Here is a 27,513-nt window from a genome sequence, read left to right on the forward strand (position 1 = left end):
AGAACTGAAAGTTTCGTGATAAGTGGCTTAAGGAGCCGAAATACAACTGGTTGTTAAAAACATGTCGAACAGACATCAAGGTGGGCACAATGGGCTGTAAAGCCCTTGATGCTCACATGAAAGGGGAAAAGCATACACGCTATGCTGCTAGTGCTGCTAGTCAGGCAACAACAGTCCCCATGCAAATGTTCGCACAAACAGGCACTAACGCAAGTATAAGACCTTTGGTGTTGAGCCCGGGTCCCAGCACAAGTGCTTTCGCTGCATTCGCCCCAACCGCTCCGCCAAAGGCAGAAATACTGTGGGTGCTACAAAAATGGTGGGAGAAAAATGGCATCTCTAATAACAAAATCCAACACACTTAAACATCGAGCCAAAGTAAAAAGGAAGGAGTTGGCTGACATTAAGGAGAAATCTGATGCTCTGAGGCAATTTAATAAGTAGTAAAACTTCCACTCATTTCCGTACTGTTGATGTTGTACTGCTGCACTGTTGACAGCAGTACGCGACAATTAAAATATTGAAAAGGCAGTTAGATTTCTTTTTTATGAACTGAAGATGCACTGATTTATATTTTTTAGAAAACCTTTGACTTGAATCTAGAGTGTGTGTTTTTTTTTTTGTTAGTTTTATTTACCATGCGTATTTGTTTCATGGTAGTGGTCTTATTTTTTGTACTCAAAGGTCTTAAATTGGTCTTAAAAAACATTATATTTGCTTGTCAGAAATGTGCAGAGACCCTGTATATACTCCAGTTCACTCGAGTTGTGAGGGAGCGACTATGTCGCTGGCCAAGCGGCGACTTGCTATGTTATGCTACATTAGGTTGGGTTTTTTTTTTTTCCCCTGAACTTACATGCATACGAACTTAAGCTTCACAAAACAGTCAGTTGACAAAAAATGGACACCCACAAATGCACGGTTATACAGTATTATCATTGCAAAAAAAAAAAAAAATTATATACAGTTTAAGATGTAAAAATTATGCCCTGCTACATTATTAGCAGCGTCACAGCGTGCTCTCTCCTCTCCCAGGAGGGAGTTATTTCCTCTTCTATTTGTCCAATCAATGAGTGTGCCTTTCCTCCACGTAATGCTACTCAGAAAGTTTGGTTGGCTCAGTGTGAATGCTTTTTCAACAACTCATTTGCAAGTGTTGCTGCCAGATAGCTCTCCAACCAGACCCTGGTCCTCTTGGTCTAATGTGAAAGCGCCCTAATACACATACTAACAAAGAAAATTACACATTGTGTGCGTTAAAGTACATTTCATTTATCACTAGCTCAGTGTTCATATACAATTGTAGACACAAGTATATAAACACTACCATTCATTCATTTTAGACAAAACAACAACCTGGAAAAGAAGTTTAGTTCAGATCGGACAATATGAAGCAAAAAATATATATATGGTGATCCTTTTTTTGGGCCAAACCGCCAGGCCTAATTGACGATAATAGACGTCCAAACCATTTTGACTGGGTGTCAAAATGGATTGGACGTATATGAAAGAATATATAAACAAATTAAATATGTACGTAAATGGTGAATAAAAATTAGACACTGAATGCATCTCTCTTCAGGTCGAGCGTCAGAAGCTGAAGAGCGAAGAGGGCAGCATGCGTCTTTCGGCCGAAAGAAACCGCTTGGATCGTTCCCTGAACACGGCTGAACAGGAGCTGCAGGAATCCCATCAGCAGATACTTATACTGCAGGTACATATTCAATCCACCTTTACTGACATGGTCTTCGCTGATTTGTAAATGAAATTTAGGTAGGTAAAATGTTTGTCTGTTGTGTATAAAGTAGCTCATAATAAATGCCAAGACCAGAGTGTAGATGTGGACAAAATGTAGTATAAATAGCAGACATGTACAGTTACTTATTGTAGTGTAAATTAAAAACAGAAATACTGGAGGAAATCAGACTATGGCATGAAGCTAACACTTTTTTTCGTGTTTCAAACGTTGGTCAGTCAACGTTGTCCACACGAGAATAAACATCAAAGACATCACCAGCATGTTTGTTACCAGTAGTGCCTTAAAGTGTCTTAAAGTGTGGAATGTAATGGAATGTCTTTCTGTGCCATTGTCCTGTGCCATTGATTGTGTGCCAATGATGCGGCTCTTTTCATCTTTGTGCTGTGAATTTAGATGAGTTTGCCACAGGTTGACGTCCAATCCATTTGAACATTCATTCATTTGCTGCCAGCCATTCCAGTTCAAAAGGATGCACGTCTATTGTCGTCAATGGCAGACAATGATTTCACAGCATTTTGGATGACAAATGCAAAATCATTTGATGATCTTAGTAGAAACTAAATAAAATAATTAGGCCTGTCAACAATAACGCGTTAACGACCATGATTAATCTGGAAATATTAACGCATTTTAAAAAAATAACGCAATTTACCGCTCACACTAAGTTTGGCCACAACTGCCTCCCGTAGTCCCACACGCTGATGTTTACATTCTCCGCGCGGCAATGCAGGACATAATGCAGCCAGCCATGATGACTGAGGATGATGACCAAATTCCGTTTTAAAAAGCTGCCTAATGGAAATCTGGATAAAACCAAAGTTGTGTGCACATACTGATGTAATGAACTGTCGTTCGATCGAAGCTCAACCAGCCTAAAGTACCACCTTCGAGCACAGCTAGTGTTAGCAATGACGCTAACACAGCGGGAAACAAGCCGCAGTCATCAAGCTACATTGGCAGAGTGCGGACTCGGACTTGTCAACAAAAGACAACAAGTAGGTTGACTACTGCTATCGCTACATGGGTAGACAGACTGCCAGAGACTGTAGAGTGTAGACCCATTAACATAGTCGAAGATGAGGGCCTTGAAAATCCAATGACAAACCACTGGACAGGTACAAGGGAGTGCCAGCATGGACTCATGTCCACTACAGTGGTGGTCTGCGCACAGTAAGCTGGCCCACCTAGCAAAAAAAGTATCTGGTCACACCTGCCACAACCGTTCTTTGAGAGACTGTTTTCTTTGACAGGGCACACTGTTCAAAAGAAAAGGTCTGCTCTGTTATCTGAAAATGTCAACAAGCTAGTTTGCCTGAGGAGTTGGTTGAAAAAAAAGAGTATGGCTAACAAGCAGTGTTTCTAAATACCTTTACACACAGTTTAGTGTAATCTTTTTCAGTTAAGTGTGTGAAAATTGACCTTTTTTTTGTAGAGTGTAGACCCATTCACATAGTCGAAGACGATGGCGTTGAAAATCCAATGACAACAAACAACAACTAATGACAAACCACTAGACAGGTACAAGGCAGTGCCAGCATGGACTCATGTCCATTACAGTGGTGGTCTGCGCACAGTGGTGCCCACAGTAAGCTGGCCCATGCAAAAAAAAAGTATCCGGTCACACCTGCCACAACTGTTCCCTGCGAGAGACTTCTTTGACAGGGCACATTGTTCAAAAGAAAAGGTCTGCTCTTTTATCTGAAAATGTCAACAAGCTAGTTTGCCTGAGCAGTTGGTTTAAAAAAATATATAGACTATGACTGGCTAACTTAAGCAGTGTTTCTAAATACCTTTACACACAGTTTAGTGTAATGTTTTTCAGTTAAGTGTGAAAATTGACAATTTTTTTTTTATATCTCACACAGCTTTCAGGCCATTTAGTGTAAAACTGCAAATGCTGCATTTATTTGTGTGAAATGTTCAATTTAACAGACAAGTTGTTAACACATTTTTTGAAACACTAGCTATTGTTACTGTATTGTGCTTGTCTGCTCTTTAAATTGGCAGTTAATTTTGGGTAATATGCCAAACGGTACTTGAGCCACATTGTAAGTCTGAGGCACTTTAATCTGTTAAAGCTCTTTCTGTATCATACAATTTATTTTATTTATTATTTTGTACGAGCTGAGTTGTTAAATAAAATTTTAAAACTCTCTTTGGTTAAGTATTAATTCATTCACACATCATACATTTCATCTTAAAACAAATTTTAAGTCAATTATAGTATTTTCCTAATAATTTTTTTCCTGAAGAGCAACTTTATTTATCTCAAGGGAAATGTGATTAATCATGATTAATCACACAGTTGACATATGATTAACTAGATTACATTTTTTAATCATTTGACAGCACTAGATAAAACATACCAAAAACATCTGTTGTCACTATTGTTATTATCAGTTTCTAACAAATTACGCAATAGTGACTCTATGGCGTGTGCTTAAAAAAATCGATATGGGAATACATCGTTTCGGGCCTTTTGCGATTCATGTATTGATAAAATCAATACTTGGATTCTGTATCGATTCACGTTCTTACTACTGCGAGACGTGTGTTCAAGGGGAGATATTTGATTTTTTTTATTTTATGTCCATAGCTAATAAGTTCAAAAACTTTTAGTATATTTTACAGTACTGCAGTTTAAAAAAATAAGGACAGTTGATTTTACTTAAATTTGATATCGTCTTATTTTGCCAAGTGTTTGGATTTCATCATAACGAACTTGTTTTCTGACCTGTCAGGCGAATTGTTTGCAACTAGTGCTGCAACGATTGATTGATTGATTGATTGATTAACCTGAGTAATTCGATTAGAAAAAAAGCATTGAAGCAAATTTTGCTGCTTCGATTATTCGTTTAATGAGTGTGCCGTTGTAATGGTTTGTTTTGTAAGTGTCTGCATTTAGTTTTATAGATTTGGGTCGATACACTGCCCTCTTGTGACAACAGTGAATATGACATAATTCTATTAACATGGCTGAATCCAGGCGCTCCCTGTTAAGACCAATATAAGCTAATATGTTTTATTTTGTACATTCGTAATTTGGTTTATAGGTATATTTAGTTGTTTTTTTTTTGTGTTTTTTTTTGTGGGAATATGCGTTTGAACTATTTGTTAAGCGTATTGTGAAAAAAGTACCAATTTATAACATTTAAGCTGGCGGACTTTTGCTATGCAAGTTAGCAAATTGTTCTTTTGTTGTATTTAGATCCTCAATTATTTCTTTAATAAAGTTTGAGGCTAAGCTAAGGTATTTTAAATTTATTTTTAAATTGACAGTGCAATTTGAAGAAACACACAGGAATGTTTTTTATGTTGGCGTTTAATGGTCTTTTGAAAGTGCAATCTTAGCAAGCCTTTGCTTTACATCGCCTAAAATTCATTCTGCAACGCATTGAATGTTTCTTATCCGATTATTCCAACTAACTAGTTGATAGATTAATCGACTACTAAAATATTCGATATCTGCAGCCTTGTTTACATTTCTTTTTCTAATGTTAAGCGCATTAATAAATCAGAGAAAGAAGAATTTTTGCTGTACAGCAAAATAAAAATGTATGCATTCATTGTACATGTCTGATTTTTTTTAGTTGTATTGGGATTTATATTGCCCTGTAGTCCATGTTTTGGGATAGACATATATCGTGACATTGTTGGCAATACCCTGCCCTAGTGACTGTATTTAAGTATTTAGTTGGCACTATTTGTGCCTGATTTCAAATTCTTGGTTTTTTAAGTGTATGATAACAAAAATCTAGGCCAAATTATACTGTATGTATTTAGTAATAAGACTATAGTATACTTAAATGACTCGTTTTCACATACAATTAATTTGTATTGTATTACATTCAGTGGTGGGTAGAGTAGCCGAAAAATTACTCAAGTAAGAGTAGCGTTACTACTAAATAATATAACTCAAATAAAGTAGTCATCCAAATATTTACTTAAGTACAAGTAAAAAAGGATTCGCTGAAAAGAATATTCAAGTAATGAGTCACGTTGTGAGTAACTGCTTACAATGTCTGATTTTTTTTTTTTTTTTAAATGTTATATTTTCTTTCTCAGTAGAACTTCATCTGTATGAACTGTTATTATTATACTGTACTATAATGTATTACATGACCATATTAAGCCAAAAAAGATGACACATCAAATTCAGTCAAGAATAACACTACAGTATGAAACATCGCCCATCCAAAGAGCATGAGTGCCCTCTAGTGGAGAAAAAACATTGAAAACATTGTTACCTTCCTATTGGTATAATGGAGCCATGTCGTTTTAGTTGCAACGTAATATTGGTGAAAGTGAAAGCCACTGTCGGCATCTCTGGCAAAAATAAAGTCAATATGTAGAACAATGAGGACAAATGTACTCTAGTGTTGCCCAAAGTAGAGTAAGAATAGTGTTTCTTCTTCACAAATCTACTCAAGTAAAAAGTATTGCGTAGTAAAAGTACTCTAAGGAGTATATTTTTCTCAAAAACTTTCTCAAGTAAATATAATGCGGTACTACCCACCTCTGATTAAACCATAGTTAAATGAATTCATGCCCAATCAATCATGTGGCATCTTGAAGGATGTGAGGCTTGCTAGCTGGGGGCTCAAATTATGTCATTCCTCTTCAGCCAAAGTCAATGGCTGCTTCTCCCTTATGCTTCTGTGGCAATTTTGACAGCTGTGCAATTCCCAAGTCCCCGAACAGTTTGGTTGTAGATGCCAAAAATCCTCTGCATCCGATCTCCACTGGGCGGACTTCCATATTTAAATTGTGGTGATGTGCTCCAGCAGCTAATTTAGCATGGTGCAAATGTTTTTGGTTGTATGCCACATGGATGGCGTCCTCCCAAAGTATGGTGAGCTCAATGATGTAATTCTTCTTTAGAAATTGGGACCATATTTTACACATTATCAATGTTTTTATTTCATTGAATTTGTTTAACCTCATCCACAGATGACCATTTTGAAAACCAAATGTGGTCCTGGAGCAGAAACGTTAGCCTGATATATACTGCATGTAGGTCACCACAGCCAGATTTAAAAAGATTTTTTTGTTTGTTTTAAATTCTTCCCAATGATTCTTCTGAGCCTTTATTAAACATGAAGTCATCTGTCCCTTCTCTTTTGTTTTAAAGACTCTTACATCCTTAACGGTCATCCCACGCACTGCTTTTGACGCCAGCCTTTGTCTGCCTCTCTCTCTGTTTCTCTGAGAAGACACAGCTGGCTGACATGGAACAGTCCCACAGCTTGTGCGAGAGTTTGGTCAGGCAGCGTGATGAGACCCAGCACGAGGCCGAGAGGCTTAGAGCCAGCTTCAGGGATCTGGAGAAGACTTTCGACTCCAGGGAACGCACACATCGACACCGGGTCAAAGGTCTGGAGGAGCAGGTAAAGACGCCCAGGCCTTGTCATATATTTATTGTGTTACTCCGAAATCACTGATGGTGGAGATGTTCACTACTCTTCTTCTTTGTACAGGTGTCAACTCTGAAAGACCAGCTACAACAGGAGATGAAACGACGGCAGCCTTCACTTCCGTCCTCATTTCTATCGACGCCTAACTGAAAGAGGAAGGGGCGTCCGTGTCACCGTCAGGGAAAATTGCACACCAGGACTGAAGGCAAATATGTGCACTTAGAAGCCACCCTATTATGTACAGTTGCACAATTGATAGCCTCATTTGTCTAAACCATGTTTACATTAAATACATTCATATTTGCACTATTACTGAGAGATATCCCTCATACTGTAATTTGCTTACATTATTCAGCGAAAGTTGTGTTCAAACTATTAGAAAAGCTCTCAATGTCAAGTACAGTCAAAAATATTGTTAATTAAGTATCTGTTAAAGTCTCAATCAAAATGGATCATAATTACTGTAGGTTTGAAAAGGCAAAATTGGTTGTCATAAAGTTGTGCAATTGTACCTAATAAAGTGGCCACTACCTGTCATTTGAATGAAGTATAAGCTATTTATCTTCCACATTCCCATTATTATACTAACAGAGGAAGATTGCCAGAAAAAGCTGAAAGGCTTACTAATTTTGTTTACTAACCATAAAATGTCACATGCTTCGATGTGGCTGTGAAGTATTTTTTTTATTATTCTAATCGTTTCAATTGTATTGGTTCACTGTGTAAATGCTGCAAGTTTTTTCCAAACGTTTACAGGTCAAGTCCAAATGTGGTTTCTCTAAAGTGCAACTACAGTTCCTTTAGCACATTGTGTGACATAATGTCAGCATATGTATACTGTACTTAAACTAAAGAATAAATAACATAAAATGTACAAAAACCTAAAAAGCATTTGGTTAACAGCTAATGGGACATTTCTAGTCCCAACTTTAAAGGGAAGTTCAAAATTTTTTACATTAGGCTTAATCTTTGAGTTAGCGCGGGTTAAATTAATTTGTGGATAGATTTCAACAAATTCTGTGCAGTTTTTTAGTTATTTATGTATTTCAGGGCCCTAGATTGGCTAAGCTAGTGTGAGTCAGTGGTCCCTTCCTAGCATGCCAATAAAAACGATACTAACAGATCTAACATTGTCAAATAATTTCAAAATTCAGATTGTTGTTCAAAATACCCATGCGGCCAAATCAATGTCACACCAAACTGCCGTAATTCATTTATTTCTACGGGACTATTTTTTTTAGCTGTGTAATGCGCCCACAATGGAGAGGAGTGCTTTGGCCACTCGTGCTCATGCTGCATTCGAGCAAGGTGGGAAATCGGACTTATCCCGCTCAGATGGTACCGGATGCAACCTCAAAGCGTTCCAAGCATTTTTTATTTTGGCCATCAAAAGACATGTTGACCTCCAGCAAACATGGCTTCTCGTAAGCGATCAAATAGTGGAGGAAAAACGACAGCTTAGGTAAATAGACTACACTGCATACTGCCTTCTTTAGTTTTACTATTGACGGTCTGCTTTTCGACGGGCAGCCATTTTGACGAGTGGCCTCTGATTGAAGCAACTCGTGAAGTCGGGGTACTTTTTTTTTCTGACTTCGCCACTAGGACCCCCCAGTTCGAGTGGCTTTCCAATGATATTTATCCTGGTTGAAGGTTGGAAAACTCTGATTTCCCACCTTCCTCGAATGCAGCATCAGTCAACAGAGTCTCGACTGAAGAGCGGCAGCATAGTGAAACGTATATTTAGACACTGTGGAAACACAAGAAATGGGCAAATGAGAGTTTCCACAAATTCCCTATGAAGAACAAGGAACAATACATACTGTGGATACTTGCTGCTGGCTACGACATAAACACACCGGTGGAAAAAATATCACACCACTCTGCAGCCTGTTACCTACAGAGCTACTGGATTGCAAATGTTGCTGTTCATACAGCAGTTATTGACATGCAATGCTAAGTTTTAATAACTTCATCCTGAAAACATAGACAACACTATTGATTGCATAGGTCAAGGTTTTTTTTTTCATGCATACATATTAGAGGCGTGCAAAATTTCCGATTCTTAGTTATTCGCGATTCGCCCATGGAAGATTCGAGAACGATTCACAAACATCCAAATTCCGATTATTGAATTATACCAGGTAAAGCGGAAATAAAACGCAGTCAGCGTGGTCTTCAGGACGCAATGAGGAACGGACTGAGAGTAAATATCATGTGCAGCTAATGCCGCTAAGTAAAAAAAAAAAAACAATAAAACCAGACTGAGGCCGTCAGGCGCTACAAACAGCGCCCAGTTGCTAGTTGCTACAAACATACGGCAACATATGGCTATGGTACATATGACATATATCTAGACTAGATGTGAAATGACAGACTTTCCCGCGCTTGTAAACAGGCGCCATCTTAAAGCAGTAGACTTCTCTAGAAGGCTCTGTTGTAACGAACCTAATTACTTTTTATCTAAAATACCCCTTAATCGGCAAAATCTTGACTTGAATCTTTCTTTAAATGATGAAACAGTTTTAAAACTTTCACATGTCAAAAGTAGACGTGAGGGAAATTATGGAATAACGGGCGCAATTTTAACTTTAACGGTTGATTCACAACATTAAATGGCCTCCAAACATAGCAAACGTTACTATGTTTTTGTTTTGTTTTTTGAAAAAAATGAAAAAAAAAAAACATGAAAGGTAAAACCAGTTACTTACTCAATACTCAAGAGAATGGGGACTTGAGTATTTTATTAACTGTTTTTAACCGGTAACTTGATACTAAAATAGTAGTTTGGTTTATTTGGCCTGAGAGGATTTTTGAACAATTTTTAAACAAATATACAAAACATTAAAAAAAATTTTAAAAAAAGGTGGGGGGGGGGGGGCATCAATAATCGATTTATAATCGAATTGGAGTCTCTGAATCGTAATCGTAATCGAATCGTTAGGTGCCCAAAGATTCCCACCTCTAATACATATGTTGTTTTATATTGGCATGCTAGGATGAGTTCATTGATTTGTGCTAGCTTAGCCACTCGGAAGCCCTGAAACTAATAACTAACTAACTAATTGCACAGAATTTGTTCAAATCAACTCCACCGACTAATTAAACCCCCGCTAACTTGAAGATTAAGCCTAATGTCAAAAATGCTGAACTTCCTCTTTAAGTTTAGGAAACCCTGTGTTAAAGGTTAACACCGGCACATGTACAGTATGTTTGTAAAAGGAATAAACACACTTGTTGAACTGAAATAAACGACTCAGTCACATGCTGAGAAGCTGTTGTAAAAAAACAAAAAACATCTTTTATTGTAATTGTGACAGTTTTTACAAAGCAGCAGTTGTGCTCTGTGAGAGGCCTTTTTAAAGCATTTTGTTGCGCGCTTGCTGCTCAAAAAGCTGAGGTCATCTTCTTGGCTGGCGTCAGTGACAATGATTTGACTGATTGATTGTTTTTCTTTTAAGTACAGTATAAGAAACCAACAAATACAAAGCATGCTATTCTATTAATATACAGTACAGTACGCAAATCAAACGGAGAGGTCTCCGCAGCTAGTTGCACTTCTAATACAGCACCAGTGTGATGAGTTTATAGCACCAGTGATTTGTACAATCATCAAGCTTCTTTGGAATATACTGATCTATACACGCAGGCTCATACATGTGAGGGGGAAAGGCAAACATTGATGTGTGACAATTAAGAGGTGTCATTAAAGCAGTGATTCCCAACAACTAGATTTTCAGGTGTGCCATCAAAGACTACTCAAATTCACTCTTATTAATTGAATACAAATAATGTATCTTTGTTCATCTATCTACATAATTGTGACACTCTTTTAATCTAAAATATATATCCACCAGTTGCCATTCTTACAACAGAACAATAGCATTGCTTTAAACTAAAAAGGTCCAGATTTCACTGTAAGTCAATTTATGAACTCAGACATGATCACCATTGCTGTATACAGTGAACCCCCCTACAGGCCATGACAATCAAGCCCTGCTGCCAATAACTATGAATCATAAATTAAAATGAAAGACGATTAACTTAACTTGTTTCGAGATTTTATGTCGTCTTCTTGAGATACGAGTGCATTTCAAGCCTCCACCAATAGATCGTGCCAGCACACAACTTCAATTTACCGTCAGTTCACACTAGAAGCTGCTTTGCCTACCACCCGTAAACATTATAGAAGACAAACAAGGAAGGGCAATACATAGTATATGGTACAGTTGTGTTTTTATGTTCATATTTTCAATGTTTTCGTGCTGTGTAGAGAGCGAGTGTTACTGTATTTTTACAGTTCTTATGCAGTAGTTCACATGCAGATATGGAGTGCAAGTTTTCTTAGGAAAAAAACATGTTAAATTTAATTTTGGTGTTTTATCGATGGGGCTAGAACAAATTAAATTTCCATATAATTCAACAGCGCTAGATGTTTTGAATTACGAGCGTGGTCACTGAAGAAATGAAACCTGTATCTCAAGCCATCGTTGTAATTGACGCCTTCTTAAAATGACATTGCATATAGTTGTTACAAGATGGCGACAAATGACTGTGTAAATGAAGCTCCGTAACTCACAGCAACATTAAGTAAATCTTTGCATCAAGTTAATGGCAAATGGCGACAAAGAAATGCTGTTTTTGTTTTATACTATGTCACTAAAACAGTAAATCAGTTTTGCCCCAAAATCCTTAACTGCTGAACTTCAACTAGGGAGGGTCCACTGTGTATACAATGTACCAATTGTTAAATTTTTGTTTGGTCATGTACCATGAGGTTCTTATCATGAGAAATATGTGCCTTGTATCAACAAAGATTGGGAAACACTGCATTATAGGACATACGGGAGAAGTAATGAAAAGTAAGATGGCTGTAATGGCTCAAAGTGGTCTCCATCAGCAGCCACCACCGCAGCTCTTTCCACAGCTTCCTCCAACAGACCCGCAGTGCCCACTCACCGCCGCCACACCACAGCGTGAGAACTGGTCCCGACACAGGTCGGCTACAAACGGGTGAGTTGCAGGTGAGAACATGTCTCAGGTCCTAAAAATGTAAGAACTTACCTCTGAGCAGCTCTTCATGTGCACACACGGTCCTAACACACACCTCCCTGTTGATGACGTACACACGCCTCAGACTGCAAAACAGCAGAGGTAACTGATGAAAAGCATTGAAATACAGGAATACGCACAACAAAATACAGGGTGAGGTGCAGATTATTCCATTTTACATGTATTTTTCATCTTGGGCCACTAGCTGTCATGGTATAACGGGCCCTGCTCGTTATGGTAGCGGCATTTCTTCAACGAGACAACTGCTTTTTGTTCCTCATTTTTTAAGTTTAATTTTCTGATACATTCAGTAGGCCTACAGTGGGGCAAATAAGTATTTAGTCAACCACCAAAGTTCTCCTACTTGAAAAGAGTAGAGAGACCTGTAATTGTCAACATGGGTAAACATCAACCATGAGAGACAGAATGTGGAAAAAAAAAAGAAAATCACATTGTTTCATTTTTAAATAATTAATTTCCAAATTAGAGTGGAAAATAAGAATTTGGTCACCAACAAACAAGATTTCTGGCTGTCAAAGAGGTCTAACTTCTTCTAACGAGGTCGAACGAGGCTCCACTCGTTACCTGTATTAATGGCACCTGTTTAAACTCATTATCGCTATAAAAGACGCCTGTCCACAATCTCAGTCAGTCACACTCCAAACTCCACTATGTCCAAGATCAAAGAGCTGTTAAAGGACACCAGAGACAAAATTGTAGACCTGCACCAGGCTGGGAAGACTGAATCTGCAATAGGTAAAACGCTTGGTGTAAAGAAATCAACTGTGGGAGCAGTTATTAAAAAATTGAAGACATACAAGCGCACTGATAATCTCCCTCGATCTGGGGCTCCATGCAAGATCTCACCCCGTGGCGTCGAAATGATAACAAGAACGGTGAGCAAAAATCCCAGAACCACACGGGTTCCACGTGAATGACCTACAGAGAGGTGAGACCACAGTAACAAAGGCCACTATCAGTAGCACAATGCGCCGCCAGGGACTCAAATCCTGTGCTGCCAGACATGTCCTCCTGCTGAAGAAAGTACACGTCCAGGCCCGTCTGCCGTTCGCTAGACAGCATTTGGATGAACCAGAAGAGGACTGGGAGAATGTGTTATGGTCAGATGAAACCAAAATAGAACTTTTTGGTAGAAGCACAGGTTCTCGTGTTTGAAGGAGAAAGAATACTAAATTGCATCCGAAGAACACCATACCCACTGTGAAGCAAGTGGGATGAAACATCATGCTTTGGGGCTGTTTTTCTGCAAAGGGACCAGGTCGACTGATCTGTGTAAAGAAAAGAATGAATGGAGCCATATATCGAGAGAGTTTGAGTGAAAATCTCCTTCCATCAGCAAGGGCATTGAAGATGAGACGTGGCTGGGTCTTTCAGCATGACAATGATCCCAAACACACAGCCAGGGCAACAAAGGAGTAGCTTCGTAAGAAGCATTTCAAGGTCCTGGAGTGGCCTAGCCAGTCTCCAGATCTCAACCCCATAGAAAAATCTGTGGAGGGAGTTGAAAGTCCGTGTTGCCCAACGACAGCTCCAAAACATCACTGCTCTAGAGAAGATCTGCATGGAGGAATGGGCCAAAATACCAGCAACAGTGTGTGACAAGCTTGTGAAGAGTTATAGAAAACGTTTGGCCCTCCGTTATTGCCAACAAAGTGTACATAACAAAGTTTTGAGATGAGCTTTTGGTATTAACCGAATACTTATTTAAATTCCTCCAAAACTCAGTATCACTCGAACTCCCACCACATGACCCTCATCCTCCGTCAACTCCAATGGCTTCCAATTAAACAAAGAATTACCTCCAATATTCTCCTCATCATGTTCAAAACACTTCATGGCCTGGCCCCATCCTATACAGGTAGTCCCCAGGTCACGAACGAACCTGCTCCTTCGCTGGCGACGTACCCCGAACTTCTGTGTAAGTTGGAATTAACCCTTTAAATACCCCTAGATCTCAAAATAACTATTCAAAAAGTCCAAATGTATTGTACTTTGTTCAATGATGGAAGATACACTGCCCTGTAGTGGCAGCTTTGGGTCTGGCTGGACTGTCGCCTTATGACTGAGGAGCAGACACTCGTGTGACATGGATAAATGGCAGCTGCGCTCTGATTTGGGTCACATAAGGCTGTAAGTTGTTTCAGATAATATATGTTTGTGTATGCATTTGTAATTAAGTTTTCAATCTACCTCTTGTACAGTGTCTTTGAATGTTTTGAAAGGCACTTGAAATAAAATGTATTATTATTATTATTAACATGCCTTATAACAGGTCAAATAGTTTAGTTAATTTTTAAAATAAAAAATGGCTCTCTTCAGAATCTGCGAAATCAAAGCTTTTTGGAAACAAAAAGCTGAAAAAGTCCTCACGAAAGAGACATTTGCAAAATAAAAACAATAGCCTTGAGGACTAAGTTCAACTTTATGGAACAAATATTAAAATGTTGGATTAAATTATATTTTATTTTCTATATTTGAAAAGATCCATGTACTACCTTTTTCACCACTTTGGTGTACGTCGCTTTCCCACACATCTTTATCGCTTCTTTCATACCCCATTAAGCCACAGCTGCAATAAACAAACCCCCTTTAAAAAAGGATGGAAAATTGACTTTGTGGTTTTCAATAAAAACTACAACGGGTTCCAAAGAAAATGGTCGTCTTTACAACTGATGATTCACATGCGGAAAGTCTCCTGTCTTTAATGGGTCTTTCTGTCACTATTATCTCTCACTTTTTGTGCTGGGAAAAAAAAAAGATTAGCGGTCTCCATTTCAAGGGGTTAAGGAAGTTTATCTACAGTGGGGCAAATAAGTATTTAGTCAACCACCAATTGTGCAAGTTCTCCTACTTGAAAAGATTAGAGAGGCCTGTAATTGTCAACATGGGTAAACCTCAACCATGAGAGACAGAATGTGGAAAAAAAAAAAAAAAATCACATTGATTTTTAAAGAATTTATTTCCAAATTAGAGTGGAAAATAAGTATTTGGTGTCCTACAAACAAGCAAGATTTCTGGCTATCAAAGAGGTCTAACTTCTTCTAATGAGGCGCCACTCGTTACCTGTATTAATGGCACCTGTTTTACCTCATTATCGGTATAAAAGACACCTGTCCACAATTTCAGTCAGTCACACTCCAAACCCCACTATGGCCAAGGCCAAAGAGCTGTCGAAGGACTCCAGAAACAAAATTTTAGACCTGCACCAGGCTGGGAAGACTAAATCTGCAATAGGTAAAACGCATGGTGTAAAGAAATCAACTGTGGGAACAATTATTAGAAAATGGAAGACATACAAGACCACTGATAGTCTCCCTCGATCTGGGTCTCCATGCAAGTCAAATGATAATAACGGTGAGCAAAAATCCCAGAACCACACGGGGGGACCTAGTGAATGACCTACAGAGAGCTGGGATCACAGTAACAAAGGCTACTATCACTAACACAATGCGCCGCCAGGGACTCAAATCCTGCACTGCCAGACGTGTCCCCCTGCTGAAGAAAGTACACGTCCAGGCCGGTCTGCGGTTTGCTAGAGAGCATTTGGATTATCCAGAAGAGGACTGGGAGAATTTGTTATGGTCAGATGAGACCAAAATAGAACTTTTTGGTAGAAACACAGATTCTCGTGTTTGGAGGAAAAAGAATACTGAATTGCATCCGAAGAACACCATACCCACTGTGAAGCATGGGGGTGAAAAACATCATGCTTTGGGACTGTTTTTTTCTGCAAAGGGACCAAGACGACTGATTTGTGTAAAGGAAAGAATGAATGGGGCCATGTATCGAGAGATTTTGAGTGAAAATCTCCTTTCATCAGCAAGGGCATTGAAGATGAGACGTGGCTGGGTCTTTCAGCATGACAATGATCCCAAACACACAGCCAGGGCAACAAAGGAGTGGCTTCGTAAGAAGCATTTCTAAGTCCTGGAGTGGCCTAGCCAGTCTCCAAATCTCAACCCCATAGAAAATCTGTGGAGGGACTTGAAAGTCCGTGTTGCCCAACGACAGCCCCAAAACATCACTGCTCGAGAGGAGATCTGCATGGAGGAATGGGCCAAAATACCAGCAACAGTGTGTGAAAAGTTTGTGAAGTTACAGAAAACGTTTGGCCTCCGTTATTGCCAACAAAGGGTACATAACAAAGTATTGAGATGTACTTTTGGTATTGACCAAATACTTATTTTCCACCATGATTTGCAAATAAATTCTTTAAAAATCAAACAATGTGATTTTCTGTTTTTTTTTTTTTTCCACATTCTGTCTCTCATGGTTGACGTTTACCCTTGTTGACAAGGCCTCTCAAATATTTTGAAGTGGGAGAACTTGCACAATTAGTGGTTGACCAAATACTTATTTGCCCCACTGTACTTCCAACTTTGACTCGAGCCAAAATAGATCCTCACGCTTAAAAATGGTAACATACAATTTACCAAGAGATATTCCAACCAACAACTGCCAAATGAAAGGTATCTGCACTGCAAATTTATAACATCACAATCAGATTATTTTTCTTAAATCTAGTCAAACAATTTTCTCCATTTTGTTTTGAGTGTTAAAGACTAGTTAACAGATTAATGTGTCATATTATTCCGTTTACTTTAAGTACATACATACATATTACTCTTATTAAGCCCATACATCTAAAAGCCACAGTATTTTTTCACCTAAATCAAGAAAAATTTGCTTTCTAATAATTTTTCGAACAATAACCTTGAATTTAGAAGAGTTTACATTTCAAAGTTTTTTTATTTTTTTATTTTATTTTATTTATTTATTTATTTTTTTGGATTAAACATACTAATTTATTGCCTTAAATCTGTAAAGCTTATTTTCAAATAGGCATTTTTCTTATTTCAATAAATTTAAACAAAATCAAACAAAATTACTTAAGCATTGGCAGGTAATTTCACTAATTTCTAGTAGATTTACACTCAAAATAAGCAACTTTAATTAGTTTTAAGGAGATGTTTTTGCAGTGCACTAGATCACTCTTCTACCATTTCTCAAAGGGATCCACAGATAGAAAGACTTTTAGTTCTTAAAAAACTAGTAGGTCGCTATTGCTGTTGATGTCACAAGGCGGTGACGTCATTGGACAATGCTGCCAGGCTTCCAGAGTATAACTCTTGCGACATAATCATGTAATCTGTTTAGCCCTTTTAATTTGAACCCGAGAGGAACATTGATGAGCATGACAGCACTGTTGATATTTCACAAAACGAGCAGCAAAAGCAAAATGAACAGCAAAGACAGGATGAGATGTGACGTCAATAGGAAACTGCAGTTTTGTTTTGTTTAGCTGCATACAGGCAGAACATACTAAAGATGCCTTAAGAAAATACTTAAACATAGTAATATCAAATAAGGGTGGTTTAAATATGCTGCGTGACTAATGTGGTCAACAGATCAATTGAATTCCTACAATCTCCTCATTCAACTAAAAGAATTGCACATTTTCTGGGCAAAACAACCATACCTTATAACAAACCATTTAGCTTAAGGCTTAACAAATAATGAAAATCGCAATAGATGGGCCAGGGGCGCTTGAAGTCGCTCACAGCAAGGGGTGCTGAGGTTAGTTTTTCCCATCCAAAAACAGCCGTTTTGGTCCAAATTTGTCATGCTCGCACGCTTTCTGCTTACACAGTGTAACTGCGGGGTCGAGAAAAAAAAAGTCTTAAATCCAATCATTTTAATTTAAGGCCCTAAAATGTCTAAAATTTTCCTAAAATCTTATATAAGTTCTTAAATACAATATTGAAAAGTCTTAAAAATCTATTGACATGACTTACTACTACATACTACTTCTCTACTACAACCATTTCTAGTAATATTTCGTGCTCATTTGTATCACAGTGTGAAAGAGCTGGGAAGAAATTCATATACCTCCAATTTTCCCTCAAATCTTTTGTACGTCTTTTTTGCCAGTATCCATTTGAAATGGGTTTTAAATTTTATTCATTGTGGTCTTAAAAGTCCTAAAAAGGCTTACATTTGGCTTGTTGAACACTGCAGCAACCCTGCATACAAGGCGTGCACAATGTCACATGGTGGATAGTTAATGTACATACTACTAGGCTACTACAAAGACAGTGTTCTATTTCACCTACAGTGTGTGTTGGGGTTTTTGTACTGGAAATAAAAGCACCCGTGTATTATAATGCAATTCCCCACAGCTAGACGGTGCTCTGACAAACAAATACATTTGAAAACTAAAAGGTCCAATACCATTTTATTAAAAAAAAAAAAAAAACAACATATATTTAATCCTCAAAGTTAAATACCATACGGTTTCAATGTTTTTATTTATTTATGCTTACCAAAACAAAAGAAATCTACCAAAACATTTTTTCCCCCTCCCTAACACCAGGGGGTGCTGCAGCACCCTCAGCACCCCACTTCCCATGCCACTGAGATGGGCTAACGGCTGGCATCAAACACGAAAAGTGGCGCAACATATGTAGACAAACAATATATTATAGCCACAGGCATGTATTTATTGTTTGTGAAAATTGACTAATACTATAGTGTAACAGGTCATATTATACTGCGTCCAGGTTGTCAAATAAAGGTGAACGAAAACAATTTTAATCTCATGGAAGTCTTGTAGCGTTAAAAAGCAACAACAACAAAAACCGATTGGATCTAATTAGATTTGCTTGTGAACCTATGCTGTAGTGTGAGTTAATGTTGTGGATTTTGTGGCTTTTATGCTGCTTCACTAATATGCAGCACTGGCTCGAGAACAGTTTTTTGAAGAAAAAAAAAAAAAAGTTAAAACATTGTCTGAAAGGGCCTTGTTCTGCTTTAAAAAAAGAAAATTCTACCTTCAGACTGCAATGTCTTTAATTAAATAGGTCTGAGTGTGTACATGTTTGCATCTGTGAGTATTTAAATTCCACACAAAGTGAAATCCTTGAGGCCATGTTGGCTGACCATGTTCAGATGGCCTTTCTGGCTAATAGAGAGAAACTAGATGATGGCATGGTGTGGGGATGTTCACATAAATAGCTCATCGTGTATAAGTGTTTCCACGTGTAACATACCTGTAGAAGCAGAGACTGTTCAGGCACTGTTTGCATGGTTTGTGCACGGAGTAGAGTCTGGTGCAAGGATATTGCTCTTCTCTGCAATCTGGAAAGCCAAAATACAAAATGCGTTAAAAGACAAATTTCTCAAGGAGAATTCCACAATGATGTCGTCTCACCGAGAGGACCTGGCTCTGTGGGCTCCGTCTCAAAATCTGACATCCATAAGAATACAAATGAAAAACAATCACGCATTCTCCAGATGGAAGTTTAACGCTTTTGCAGACATACCTGTTTTTTCTGGACGGATCGCGGGATCAACCCGAACCTGCTGCTGGAAGTTTCCAGGAGCAGAATCGTGATTCTCAGAATCTGGACGTTCTGAACAGAGGGGAGAAAAGATGAAAAAGCATTTAAACTGTACGTACTTGCATAATCAAATGAAAACTACTACACAATAATGAACATATTGTTTATTTCAAATACATATGGCGGAACACACACACACACACACACACAAGGCTGAAAAAAGTGTTTCTGCTCTTGCACCCTTTTTTGAATTAAACTGCTGTGTTTAAAGCCAAAAGAACTGTTGTGTTTGATAGAACAATTTGTTTAATGTTTAGTCTTAAAAAGATAGAAAAAAAATATTCACTCACATAATTTAAACTTTTAAACAAATTACATGACAATGAAAAGAATTGTGTTTGTAAATAGGTCACAGATATCTACCTCATAACTCTCGCTTAATTGCATTTTTATGTTATTGTCGCATTTTCCCCGATATTTTAGATAATGAATAATCGATCCAAACAAAGAAAATTTGAAAAAAAATATTTAAAAGGCTAAATATTTGAAAAAGAAAATCTCGACCACTCTTTGTAGTCTGTGAATTCTGCATCACGACCATTGTTATATTACCGTATTTCACCCATAATATCCCCACAAAGTCCGACTGTGGCCATTCACAGCTGTGTTTTGACACGAGATACATGCTACACAGAGTTTTTGGATTGAAACAAGGTAAGTACGCGATTAACATCTCGTTAAAATCAGTGTGTCTTTAATGATGCTCGCTCATGCTTACTGGGAAGCCACAAAAAGACGAACATTGCAGTCGAACGCATCAAGCTAAACTGACTAGCGTGCTATCCATCATCTTTTCGACCCTTGTTGCCGTTTGGATTGCTTATTATTCGACGATATCGATGTGTTAGATACATTAGCTGCTTAAATCGAAAAGCCTAGGTCCTAGGCTTCAGGGCTAAATACAAAAAATAGATAGCGTTATGTACTTACATTTATATGTTCCCTTAATGCATATGGAGCCTTTTATTCTCAGTCAATCAATCATAATTCCATTATATTTGAAAAAATATTTTAAAAGCCCACTGCATAAACCAAAATATTATGGTCTTGGAATTTAACCCCGAAAATTCCCCTGGAAAGATTTTTTTTTCTTTGCACAGCTTAAAATCAAAAAATGTATGCAGAAAAGTCCATTAACTATATATATAAAAAAAAAAAGTTCATTAACTATACAGCTATATACAACTATACCCCCCGTTTAGCCATGTTTATTTAAAAATAAAGCACAGGGCTAAATTGAAGCTCTAATAACTCACACACCAATTTCCTTTATTATTGCCAATCCACCCATGTTTTGTGCATGCATATTAATGATCAAAGGCTTGAGTAGACAAAGGGGATCATCTTGATGTGTTAGTCATTTATAATGTACCAGGATGGGTGTCTAAAACCTTTATTTTTTTAAATGAGAAACTTAGAAAAAAAATTCAAAGGTCTCAAAAATGTCTATTTTTCACTCACCTGATTTGACCTACTTTTACGGTGTCAAAAAATGCCCTCCAGTTCAAAATATCTTCCCCCAGAAAATCTAGATTTGAAGTTTTCCAATGATGTATCATGCATGCATATAGGAGAATTTTGAAATTTGGCCAAATTGGGGGTCTCAGAGCGGAATTTCAAGTCACCTGAGTGTTTTCCGCCATGTAGTATTGATAACAAAACAGACTTTACCTGGAAAATAATCAGGCCCATAGTCCTCTAGAGAAGAAAAGAATAAATATATTCACACGATTCAAGTAATATAAGTACATTGTGATATACGTAATTGCTCGCCAAAGTGAAACAATGTTCTGAAGAACTCACCCAAAAAAGGAAAGGGTTCCTGGTACTGAGGCTGGGCAAGAAGCACAACTGTAGATGATTCATAGAGAGAAATAAGTAAAAACATGATATGATGTACTGTATTAGCACACTGAATAAGTGAATAATTGTCGATTTTTCTGACTTAAAATTCATTCCGATGTACAATAACCCATTCTAAGTGTTTAAATGAACATTGAGATGTCATAAATTATGGTGTCATAAAAGAAAATCATTCCAGTAATCCAACTGAAAATGTGATTCGTTTTATATAAATCAATTAAACATGTTGGGGAGTACTCTGATGGCCAATCATGACTTCATTTCCATATTAATCATTCTGATTGTTTAGTTTTTATTAGTAAAATTTCTTGAGATGCGGAATTTAGGGTCATTATTCAGTCATTATGAGGATCATTATATCATGGAAATCCTTGCTTTCGTTGTACAATGGTGTTTTAAGGTAGTATGACTGACCCAACTCATGGGTTTTCACAGACAGGCTTTATTTTGACTTGTGAGCAAAAATTTGAGGGGTGAAAAAAAGAATCTTCAGAAAACGACTTGGTATGGTGGTACTTCTCACCATCATTACACATCCAACAGATTTTTTTTTAACACAAAGGAGGAAGCAACACGTGTAGAGAGACAATATAATAGTACTCACATACATGTCTTTTTGATGATCTATGCCCCAGTGTGTAATATATTTATATTTGCTTCATACTGTGTCCAGGTACCCAAAGTGTACGTACAAGAAAGCACATTGGTCTTTGAAATAAAGCATAACATTTGGCAAAAACGCTTGAATTATTTACATTTCATAATTCATATCTTATGTAGAGGGGTTTTCTTGGTTTGGAAACCACATTTGTCTCTGGCGTGAACTGGGGTTAATGGCATTTTCCAATTTATTTAAGTGCAGAGAGAAGTATTTTGCGTCACCAACATGGGCACGAAATTCCTCTAATCTCAAGGCAACATTGTAATCAGAGGTGGGTAGTAGCATGTTACATTTACTCCGTTACATTTACTTGAGTAACTTTTTGAGAAAAATGTACTTCTAAGAGTAGTTTTACTAAGCCATGCTTTCTACTTTTACTTGAATAGATTTGTGAAAAAGAAAGGCTACTCTTACTCCGCTACTTTGGGCTGCACAAGAGTCATTACATTTTTCCTTTTTATTCTATTCCACATCTTAGATTTTACTTTTTTTGCCAGGGATGCCAACAGTAGCTCTACTAGTTTCACCAATGAGATGTCGCAACAATCACATGACTCCATTACACCAATCAGACTCAAGCTTGCCATTCTATGATCATTCGGCCTGTTCAATCACGTGGCATCTTTAAAGCACCTTAAAAAATTAATTTGACACAGAGCGCTGCCCTCAACATGACTCAAAAGCGGGGGTTTTAACCTCTCTCCTTGTTTTTATTTGGCACCGATTGACCACGGAAAACCGGAGATATGATCCTTTTAATTTCAAACTTCGGTTTACTAATTCAACTATTCAAACTAGAAACTATTTTCTTCACTAGAAGACACTAATGTTCTTTGGACGAATGATGCTTAATATCTGTAGATTTTCTTTCTCTATCGTTGGAATTCAATGATTTTTTCCCCCTTTGGCTTAATGTTATGTAATAAATAGCACAGACTTCACCATCAGTTGACAAGACAGCTCCCACAGACATTGTGCCACGCCTTGCCGTTGGGGGCTGACCCAGGCAGAACATTGAGTTGGCTTTCACTGATAAAACTCAAACACACGCTGCATTCTAACGCCAGATTTAGGTGGAAACAGGACGAAGGTTTTACTGCATACAAACAGGCAGGAGTGTCTCAAGTGTTTTGGTCGAGGATTCAAGGTAATTATTAAGCATTTTGAAAAGTTGTGGAAAAAATCAAAGGATAAAGTTAATGTAACTTTTGCTTGAAATATTTACATAAAATGAACGATAACTTCCCGTTTTTTTTGCTTTTAACCAAGAATCTAGACTGTTTTACGTTCATATCTATAGAAATTCCGCGATTCACGCATTTATTTACATGAATTTTCAATTTTAAAAAACTCTTTGTTTACTGACAGCCGCCATGTTGGATTACAAATTACCGTAATTTTGTCTTGAAATACGTACATAAAACAAACGACAACTGTCCGTTTTTTGCTTTTAACCAAAAATCTAGACCGTTTAACGGTCATATTAATAGAAATTCCGCGATTTACGCATTTATTTACACGAATGTTCAACTTAAAAAACTCTTTTTTGTGTGACGGCTGCCAAGTTGGATTACATAATACCGTGATTTTTGCTTGAAATATTTACGTAAAATGAACAATAACTGCCCTAACTAATTTTTCTTTTGTTGAATAACATTAAAATGATTCTGAATGCTTTCCTCAAGTATTACGTTTCGGATGTGAAAATTGATTGATTTATTAGCTGTTGAAAACTTGCGTCGTAATTCTGCTACATTAAAAAAAAAAAAAAATTAAAGTTGCTATTTCTGGCAAACACTCACTGTATATGATATGTTAGATATTGTGAAATATAAAATAAAATATAGGAGATTATCTCTGCATTTGGTGATTTTTGTGAATTTAGCGCAAAATCTGAGAATTTTATAGCGATTTTAAGTTTTGTTATACTTACATGAAAATAATTAATCAGGATTTTATTATGGAACGATTTTGAATTTTTTTGATGCCGCTGCTCATGGAGACTCATATACGCCTAAGTGACGTGCCTGTTTAGATTTTAGGTCGCTAGCGGCTTTGGTTTTGAAAATATTTTAATTTTAAGCTTTTTAAAATAGGCCCACTACGGATCTGCACCGAGCCCCGTGTCCCGTCAACTGATAGTGAAGTCTATGGTAATAGGTTATAGTACAGTATAATAATAACAGTTCATATTGATAACTTTGTGTTGAGAAAAAAATACCATTGTTTAAAAACAATCAAAGATCATAAGCAGTTTCTCACAATTTTACTCATTACTTGAGTAGTCACCTCATACTTTTTTACTGTAATTATTTTTTCAAATAACTACTTTTACTTTTATTTGAGTATACCATTTTGAAGTAACGTTACTCTTGAGAAAAGAAATTGGCTACTCTACCCAACTCTGGATTTAATACAATACCAATTAATTGTATTTGAAAAAGACTACTCTGATTTCTGATTGTAATATATGTTTGATTCTATACAAGCAGTTTTTTTCATTTTTGTTTTTAGCAAAAACAGACATAATTAATGACGCTAACAAAGATTAGTTTTAAGGTTCAAATTTGTCATTATGAAAACTGATGTGATTAAAGTTTGCGTGCCTTTAACCACACTGAATTATACAGGTAGAGTCAGACAAAACGATCTTTTACAGCACTTGTATCTTTGCAGATACCCTGGGTTTTTCATTGACTCTGTTTGGACAACATGCCACTTTATGAGATACGTGTTGCCATTACCTGGCATGCAGATTAAGAGGAGGGCTCTCATGGTCGCTCTGGGAGGTCGTCAGACTCTCACTGTGAAGAAGTCGGCAGATAAAAATGGATCAACGTGAGCAACATGAAGTATTTTTTCCCTGCACGTCCTTTGTAACCTCTACACCCCCCACCCAGACACACACACTCACTGCCCTCTTATCCCCTCTGCAGGCCCCAGCAAAAAAAATTAAAGGGAGGTGGGGGGGTGTATGACAGCAAGAATGTGGAAAGTCTCTCCTTCCTAAGAACAATTGCTCTGTTTTCCCACTTTTTCCTTCTGCAGCAGACCGTCTGGGGCTGCATTCCAGGAAAAGAGCCGGCAGACCCCAGCACCTACTCTCTCAACCCCCTGCCTTATCCCTCCCTCCCTCCCACCCTCCCTCTCTCCAGCCGTCTGCGTCTACATCCCTCATTTCCCTTCTGTCGACCTCCCCCTTTTGTCCCCCCAATTTCTTCCCCTAAGCAAATGGCCTCTTGATGGAGTAAAAAAGAAAGAGAGAACAGTGGCAACATCAACACAATGTACACAAGAATGACATCATTGAAATCAATCTCTCTCTTCTAACACTAATGATGTTGTGCATGTGGAAAAATGAAAAGAAAAAAAAAAGCTCCTCCTTTGAGTTTCCTTACTGTACTGTATGTCATCCACACAAGAGGACTGCATTTATTTATTTTTTTAATTCAACCCATTGATTTCTCTTTTTGTTTTGGGAAACTTCATAGATGGCACCAGGGGAACCTTTGAAAATAATGAACCAAACATTAGTATGAATGCCGTTTTTCTATTGTCTCCAACATTTTGTTTCCCCGGGGATGTTGTGAAGCCACCAGCATAGAAAACACACACACACACATTCCAACTGTGCATCACAGTGGCATCAAAGGCCATATGTTTTCACAGCACACATCTGGGAGCAATTAGCGCACCCCCTTCCCCGTACCAAAGACCCCCACGATACACCCCCCCACACACATATACTTATGAACTTCTTTCTCAGGACAGAAGCCACAAATGTTTCTAAAATCAAGCTTTTATTCATATTTTATCACTGAATGAATTAAAAATGGCATTCCACTCCAAACCCTCTTCGCCCTCATTGACCCCTAAGTGTCTGGTAGTTTTCCCCCCTGCCTAACTGTAATCTTTCTTCCAGGCATCCACCTAGTGAAAACACAGTGCCACATGTCCCCAATACTGCCACGCAAAGAGTGTAGTGAAGTGTGTTCACTTAAAGTGCATTAAACACTGCAGTAAATGTAATTGTGTTATAGGTTCAGTTCAGTCAAGCACATGAGAAAATTCAAATGCATGCAGATGAGAGTAAGTTGAATTTGCAGGCAAAAAGTACCCACTTACCAAAACTTGGGCTCAATGTGCTGAGACTGTCCTCCACCTTCATGCGACCCGTGAGTGCAGGAGGACTTTGCAGACACACTGCACCACCCCGTGTGTCAAGTCTCCTCCCCATTCAACCTCCCAGCATGCATGCAGGCCCCGCATCTGGATGTGTCCAACAGACCATAATCAACACAGCATGAAAAACGATATGGATGATGTGTACAGTTGAAAAACGTGAGGAGTCATAGTATTAATAATTTACAGTATGCAGTGGTATGAAAAAGTATCTGAACCTTTTGGAATTTCTCACATTTTACTATAAAATCACCATCAAATGTGTTCTGATCTTTGTCTAAATCCCACCGATGTAAAAACAGTGTCTGCCTTAACTAATACCACCCAAACATGTATAGGTTTTAATGATAGCATGCAAACAATGACAGAAGGGGGAAAAATAAGTAAGAGAACAGTCTGCCTAAGAAGATTTAAAGAGCAATTGAAACCAATTTTTTCCAAACAATTCAAGTCAGGTGTGTGCCCAATCACTCATGAGTGGTTTAAAGCTGCCCTGCCCACTATAAAACACACATCTGATATGATATGCATCATGGCTCGCTCAAAACAGCTGTCTGAAGACCCGCGATCAAGGATTGTTGATTTGTATAAAGCTGGGAAAGTGTTGAGGTGGTTGCAGCTCAACGTTGCATTCGTAGGAAGAATTGACTGAGAATAAGTTGTCTTTTAGCCAAAACTTGGCGTGCTTAATTTCCACCGACATGCGGATACATCCTCTCTCATTGCTGTCTTCACAGGCAATCCCACAAATCAAAGTAATCAAAGTCAAACAAAAAGAAGTAATAAAAGTAGCACTTTAGACAATTAAGTCCCATCCTGCTATCTTGTGGCGAAAAGATAATATGTCAATAATAACAAGCAATAGGAACATTATTTCAACATCAACTGAGGACACATCCATAAATACATAACATTTCTCTCAACATCTCTAAAAGTCTGAATGCTCATCAATCGACAGTCAGGGAAGTTGTCTACAAACGGAGAGAGTTTGGCACTGTTGCTTCTCTCCCAAGAAATGGCCGTCCATCAAAGATGACGCCAAGAGTTCAGCGCAGAATACTCAGAGAGTTAAAAAGAACCCTACAGCATGGGTGCCCAATCCCGGTCCTCGAGAGCCCCTATCCAGGTTGTTTTCCGTGTCTCCCTCCTTCAACACACCTG

At 37.9% G+C, this 27,513-nt stretch overlaps 2 protein-coding genes across 5 annotated transcripts in view; one reads left to right on the forward strand and one right to left on the reverse strand.

Moving 5' to 3' along the window:
- Positions 1–16,939, forward strand: part of LOC130921647 (rootletin-like) — an 84,339-nt gene extending 67,400 nt beyond the window's left edge. For 2 of the 3 annotated variants that reach the window (XM_057845778.1, XM_057845775.1), the window contains exons 35-37: positions 1,583–1,714; positions 6,970–7,146; positions 7,237–16,939. In XM_057845778.1, the coding sequence (XP_057701761.1) occupies positions 1,583–1,714; positions 6,970–7,146; positions 7,237–7,323 (396 nt within the window). In that variant the 3' untranslated portion in view covers positions 7,324–16,939. The remainder of the gene's footprint in view (positions 1–1,582; positions 1,715–6,969; positions 7,147–7,236) is intronic. The other variant, XM_057845777.1, reaches the window with a different exon arrangement.
- Positions 10,495–26,904, reverse strand: mfap2 (microfibril associated protein 2). 2 transcript variants are annotated; one of them, XM_057845779.1, is made up of 9 exons: positions 26,296–26,904; positions 24,915–24,974; positions 21,450–21,497; positions 21,318–21,344; positions 19,569–19,658; positions 19,457–19,492; positions 19,296–19,383; positions 12,238–12,311; positions 10,495–12,176 (listed from the first exon to the last, which is right to left on the reverse strand). In XM_057845779.1, the coding sequence occupies exons 2-9, from the start codon at positions 24,943–24,945 to the stop codon at positions 12,070–12,072; spliced, it is 501 nt and encodes a 166-aa protein (XP_057701762.1). In that variant the 5' UTR covers positions 24,946–24,974; positions 26,296–26,904; the 3' UTR covers positions 10,495–12,069. The 2 variants fall into 2 exon arrangements, with proteins under 2 accessions (XP_057701762.1, XP_057701763.1); XM_057845780.1 differs by lacking the exon at positions 26,296–26,904 and adding an exon at positions 25,569–25,664.
- Positions 26,905–27,513: the final 609 nt, after the last annotated feature.

This window comes from Corythoichthys intestinalis, chromosome 9 (assembly GCF_030265065.1).
Source record: "Corythoichthys intestinalis isolate RoL2023-P3 chromosome 9, ASM3026506v1, whole genome shotgun sequence".
Lineage (NCBI taxonomy): Eukaryota > Metazoa > Chordata > Actinopteri > Syngnathiformes > Syngnathidae > Corythoichthys > Corythoichthys intestinalis.